The 6193-nt window shown below is 55.6% G+C and overlaps 1 protein-coding gene across 1 annotated transcript in view; it reads left to right on the top strand.

Moving 5' to 3' along the window:
* The window catches only part of SLC2A7 (solute carrier family 2 member 7), a 31188-nt gene extending 26348 nt beyond the window's left edge, over positions 1 to 4840 (top strand). The window contains exons 10-12 of the mRNA XM_013005323.1: positions 1 to 45; positions 3619 to 3746; positions 4619 to 4840. Coding sequence (XP_012860777.1) covers positions 1 to 45; positions 3619 to 3746; positions 4619 to 4840 — 395 coding nt within the window. The remainder of the gene's footprint in view (positions 46 to 3618; positions 3747 to 4618) is intronic.
* The last annotated feature ends 1353 nt before the right edge of the window (positions 4841 to 6193 follow it).

Raw genomic sequence — 6193 nt, forward strand, 5'->3', positions numbered from 1 at the left:
TCATCTGTGTCTTCACCTACATCGCGGGACATTCCATTGGGCCCAGTAAGTACCTGTCACCCTCCCCCAGCCAGCCAGCCCCAAGAGGGTGAGGCCCAGGCGGGTGCCTAGTGAGCTCTTTCGGGGCCAGGCGCCACAAGAAGACGCCGAGCCAGTCCGGGACGCCCGGGTTCATCTGGAAACCCTGGACTTGCTTGGTTTGCCCGCTGAGCCCAAGGCCTCAGATGAAGGTGCCTTGGGTCCCCCTCGCCCACGGCACATTCCCGTGTGGCTTCATTCCCTGTGCGCACCGCTCTAGGCCCACCTCAGAGCAGCCCCCAGAGACCCCAGGCCGGGTCCCCTGCCCAAGTGCAGCCAGCTGAGAAGCAGGGGGCCGTGCCGGCAGAGTTGGCTTCAGCTCCTAGACCCCATGTGATGGAGGTGAACGGCCGCGCGGAGGCTATCACGTGCACGGAGGCAGGCAACCAGGGCTTTCTCCCAAAGAGCCACAGGGTGTGTTTGTACCTCCGACCTTTGGATTAACAGCTACGTGCTTGACCTTGGCACCACCGCGCCTCCTGGCTTTGACTCCTACTGCTCTCCTGCCAACATTCCCTGCCAAACTTCAGTGTTTAAAAAAGCTGCACACCCACTAGGAGAAAGGCATTGGCCCATGTAAGGGCATCGGTGAACAGCTGCTTGGCCCGCCAAGGACCAGAGCACCACAGTCCCATCGGAGGCTGGCAGTGAAGCAGAAAGCTTCCCTGGTTCACCTCAGACAGCAGGAGGGGCAGGAGGGGCAGGAGGGCCTGTGGGGAGTAGGCTGGAAGGCAGGGAGAGACTTGGGTTCGACCCCTGCCTGACGGTCGGACTGCTAGAAGCAAACTGCTGCCCGCCTCCAGGCGCCAAGCTCGTCCTGGGGAAGGTGGGTGATCAGGTGCCAGATGGGGTGGCAGGGACACCTGATCCAGGTCCTAATAGGGCACACAGTGGCTGCTCCCCCACAGAGAAGGAGCCCAACAAGTACCTGTCATGGCTGCCCCCTCAGGTGAGCGCCCTGGAGAAGTTCCTGCAGATACCGTTTTTTACCCTCCAGCACACCCAGACTCCTGAGGGGCTCTGCATCCCCGCCCTCTCCATCCGTCTGGCCATGGCCTTGCAGCAGGATGGACCACCTCCAAACAGTAGCAAAGACCGAGACCGGCTGACAGGGACTCGCGGCGAGCCCTGTGTTGGCAGAGTAGAACGGCCCTGGTCGCCGGGTCTTTCCTTGGGCTTGCTGGGGGGGATTCAGATGGCCAGTTAACCTTGAGGTTAGTAGTCCAGTGCGAAGTGTGTCCGTCGCCCGAGTATGTACCACCCCAAGCCAAAGCCAAACTCATTTCCAGCTCATAACCGCCCCAGCGCAGAGTAGAGCTGCCCCTGTGAGTTTCAGGGTAGAAAGTGCAGTCTCCCTTATTGTGGTTTTGAACTGCTGACCTTGTGGACTGCAGCCCAGTGCGTAACCACAGCGCCACCAGAGGGCCTTTAGCACCCTGAAGGGAATGGAAATTGGTTCTTGGGGAGGTGGGATCATAGAAAGCCACAGAGAAAACATACAGTACACAAACAGATATACTTACCCTGTTTCCCCAAAAATAAGGCAGTGTCTTATATTAATTTTTGCTCCCAAAGATGTGCTAGGTCTTATTTTCAGGGATGTCTTACTTTTCCATGAAGAAGAATACGGTACACATTTATTGTTGAACAATATTATTTTCGGGGGATGCCTTATATTTCAGCGAGAGGCAAAACTGTAAGTAGGTCTTATTTTCGGGGGATGTCTTACTTTCGGGAAAACAGGGTAGATCCGTGGCATTAACACTTCATTGCAGGGGGTGACCATCCAAGCGGGGAGTATATTCAGATATTTTAGACAAGGCGAAATGCTTGAAGAAATATTTGACTTAGTGGTTCTCAACCTTCCTAATGCCACAACCCTATAATGCAGTTCCTCATGTTGTGGGGGGACCCCCAACCATAAAATTATTTTCGTTGGTACTTCATCACTGTAATTTGGCTACTGTTGTGAATCGGGCGACCCCTGTGAAAGGGTCTTTTGACACCCCCAAAGGGGTCGCGACCCACAGATTGAGAACCGCTTATTAGACCCAAGGTAATGTGACCAGGAGATGCCTGCCATTCCTCAAATCTGCCACCGGATGGCAGCATTCCCCTAGCACAAGCACTTTAAGACGCTCCGCCTCCCTCCATGGCCTCCCTTAGGATTCTGGAGGGGCGTGCACTCCCAGGGAAGGAGGCCTCGGTGAAATGCTTGGCTCCTGGAAGGAAGGGAACCTTTGCCCCATGCGTGTCAGAGCAGAACGGCTTTCTGCGGTGCCACAGAAGGGGGTTGCGGGCCTTTCTTTGGCGATGCCCCTGGTGCACTGGGACCTCCTGCTTCTCAGTAAGCAGGGCAGCCTTTTCACCCAGGAGACTGACAGCTGGGGGAGAAGGGCCACCCATTCATGCCCTGGACCTAGCTACTTCTCAGCCACCTTAGTAGCAGGGAGAAGCCCTGTAAGGGGGAGCAGGTGTTCAAGAAGTGCTTACGTATTGGGCTGCTAGCCACACCGTCAGCGGTTCAAAACCACTCGTTTTCTAATCCCACGAAGAGTTGCAGTCTCTGAAACTCAAGGGGGCAGTTCTACGCTGTCTTAGAGGGTCGCTGTGCGTCCGCACTGACTGTCTCCACAGCAGTGAGATTTGTGGTAGGGATGGGGCTCCTGTCCGTCCCAGCAGGGCTGACCACACAGACTGGTGACCCGCGGCAGGGTTTCGTGGCCACCACCGCGCTGTACTGCGCAGCTCTGGGTGTGCCCGGGAGGGGCGGGAAGGAAGACACTCAGACCGTCTGGAATAACAGACAGACAGCCAGGCGTAAGGACCCAGACATGTTCACTGAAACAGGACGCTTATGCCATCTGTGAAGTCGCCATGTCGGCCCAGTCGCGGCAGCGCCCCCCGCCCCCCACATGGCCTGAGACCCGCAGTGGGGGCCCTGGCTTCACTTCGTGCCCTGAGCCAGCCCGCACCCTGCCGGCACCCACAATTGCCCTAGTGAAAGGTTGCTGAGTGAGCCTGTGAGGAGGGAGAGCAGGGGACCTCTAGGGGTGCTGCAGGGGGTGCGATGTGCCCCACTACTTGCTCATTGGGGAGGGGAGGTCTTTAAAATCATAAAGAGAGAACTTCTTCCCAACTCCCCATCAAAACCCCAAAACAAACTCACCACCAACAAATTGGTTCCTCCCCACAGGGGACATAGTGCTATCTGTCCCCAGTGAGTCTCCAAGGCTGTAAATCTTTCCAGGAGCAGAGAGCCTCATCTTTCTACCTTGGAAAGGTTGGTGGTTTCGAACTGCTGACCTTGTGGTTAGCAGCCCTACTCCTAACCCACTACGCCACTGCGATGCCTCCCACTCAACACAAATTAAAAACAAAACTGAAGGAAGAAGGATGTGTGGGTGGGTGTAGTCGAATGTTGCCTGAAGTATAGTTCACGCTGTACTTACGGGGGTGGGGGTGGGGGGGTGGACCATTAGCATACGACACTCCCCCGGATACCATCTCTGTCCACTCATGCTTCGGGTTCTGCCCCAGGCCCTGTCCCCTCCGTGGTGAGGACCGAGATCTTCCTGCAGTCCTCCCGGCCCGCCGCGTTCATGGTGGATGGCGCCGTGCACTGGCTCACCAACTTCATCATCGGTTTCGTGTTTCCTTCCATCCAGGTGAGGGGGACGTGTCCGCTGCCCCACCGGCAAGGCAGAAGGGGCTCTAGGCAAGGAACAGTCGCCCACCCCATCTTCCACTAAGAGTGTCGTCTAGAGCCACTGAAACACAGCCACAGCTCCAGAAAATACGTGTGATGGCCATGCCTGGCTACTCGATAAATAGGCTCTTGTCCCACATCTCACAGGGAGTTCAGACACTCTTGCCAGCTGTAAGGGGTCCCAGGAGAGCCTGTCAGTGCATAGCCAAAAACAGACTAGATTGATTCGAGGAATTTTACATTTATTCCTGAAAGCTCCAACAGAAGTCAGGTTTCTACCTCTGAACTGTTGCAGAGTTTGGTGCCAATCCAGCAAGTTATAGACTTTAAACTATGTAGCAAGAAACAGGCTTTGCGACAGTTCTAGGGGGTGATTGACAGGCTTTACAGTATCAGAGGACAAAAGGGAGCGAGGTTCACAGGAAACAGTTACATTTCCCCAAGATCATCAGTTGATTTCGTCATTGCTCCGGGGGCTGTCAGACTGGCACTCCCTAAGGGTTCATTGATTATCTAAATGGCCTGCTTCCACTTTATAAAGCACCCTTGAATAATTTTCAGAAGCCCTGGTGGTGGTTTGAATCCACCACCTAAGGACTTAGCCACTGTGCCACCCAGAGGTGTGTCCCAGCTATGGCCCGCACCGGGGCACCATCTGAGGGGCACCACTGAGCAGTTTCTATTCACATGGCAGTTGTCACGGCCAGCTGAAAGAGGTCATTCGGCAAGTTCAGATGGATGCCATGGCTTTCAAGCTGGCATCGGGGCAGGTGTTTGGCACTGCCCCTGACCTGGCCTTCTCCACTCGCCCTGCTTTCTCTCTCGGCCCAGGCCCTCATTGGCGCCTACAGTTTCCTCATCTTTGCCGGAATCTGCCTCCTCACAGCGGTGTACGTCTACCTGGTTATTCCGGAGACCAAGGGCAAAACGTTTGTGGAAATCAACCAGATTTTTGCCAAGAGAAACGGGGTGGAGATGACAGAGAAGAAAGAAGAGAAAACAGAAGTCACGCCTCACGGACCCCTAACACCTGCCAGGGAGACTGCCTTTTAACGAGCCGGAGTCTGTGCGCCACCACGGGCTCCCTGCAGGGGAGCCTCCTCTGAAAGAGGGGCTCTCCCCTGACCACGCTTCCTGGGTTCCTTTCCCTGTCACCCCAGGGAGGCCGATCGCTCTGCAGTTTGGGGGCCCTCCGTGGTAAATAGAAGGCTCTGGAAAGGTTAGTCCCCAAGTTCGTTTGTTGAAAAGTGGGTCATTTCCATGGCGAACCACTGAGAGGGTTGTCCTAGCGACCGGCAAGTAGATAGCTTGTTCTCAACTCTCTGATTCGACAAGAGCACCCAACCTTGAATGTTGTACGAATGTATCTTTTTAAAGTAAAAAGTTTCAAGTTCAGTGTTTGGCATGCAGCCCTGACTACCGATGACAGCAACTCGGCTCTAAAAACCTTCCCTGTCCACTCTGTGGCCGTGAACAACCCCACGGGTGCTGGTCACAGGGGCAGTGGGGCGAGAGGTGAAGACCTCCAGTTTGAGCAAAGCAATCCCAAGCCTGGCCCTTCCCCGGAGCAAGTCCGTTGGTGTTTTCCCTGGAGGTAAGGCGGGCATCCTGTCACCTGTCGATACAGCCTTGGCTTTTGGAAGACCCCTGCCAGATCCTGGATTTCCTGCCCCCACCCACTGTCCAGAACTTGGGGATCTCCTCTCCCCCAAACTGCCCACACCCTGCTCGGCCTTCCACACTCCGCTGAAATGTGCCATTGTCACGGTCTCGCTGTGCCCAGACTCCAGGGTCTTGCCGGTGCTCAGCTCAGTGCCTCATGAGCACTTCTAGCAGGTGTTCAAGAACTGCTTGTTGATCCAGATAGACTTCGGGGCCCCGTGCTCCTGACGCCAGGCTGCGACAGCAGCAGCCTCTCCCCGGGTGGCCTCGTCAGAGTTTTGCCATCCTGACGGCTGGGGATCAGGCGGCGTCACTCCACGTGCCAGTGCTCCGTGTCTTGTTTGGAAAGGCAGACCAGTCCTTGTACTCTGCTTGGTCTCCATGGGTCCACCCACCTTCCCGCTTCAGCCCGGGGCCTCCAAAGCCGAGACGCCAAGACAGGAACAAGGCTCAGGTCAAGGTTCCCGGGAATGACGTGTATGTGCGTCCAGGTCACGGCGCTCAGCCCCAGTCCTGTAAATTCACTCATTGGCCTTGGCTGTGGCAAGCCAGGCCATTTGTAGGAGGGAGTGGAAAACTCTCTCAAGAAAACCCTTCCATTTTCGTGCACAAAAGGAACAGTTGCCAACTGGAGTTTAATTATTTATGAAATCCAGACCCACAGAGACCCTTCTAGAGCAGCGGTTCTCAACCTTCCTCATGCCGGGACCCTTAATACAGTTTCTCATGTTGTGTGACCCCCCC

This window comes from Echinops telfairi, unplaced genomic scaffold (assembly GCF_000313985.2).
Source record: "Echinops telfairi isolate 266 unplaced genomic scaffold, ASM31398v2 ScPeMD7_7457;HRSCAF=8495, whole genome shotgun sequence".
Taxonomy (NCBI): domain Eukaryota; kingdom Metazoa; phylum Chordata; class Mammalia; order Afrosoricida; family Tenrecidae; genus Echinops; species Echinops telfairi.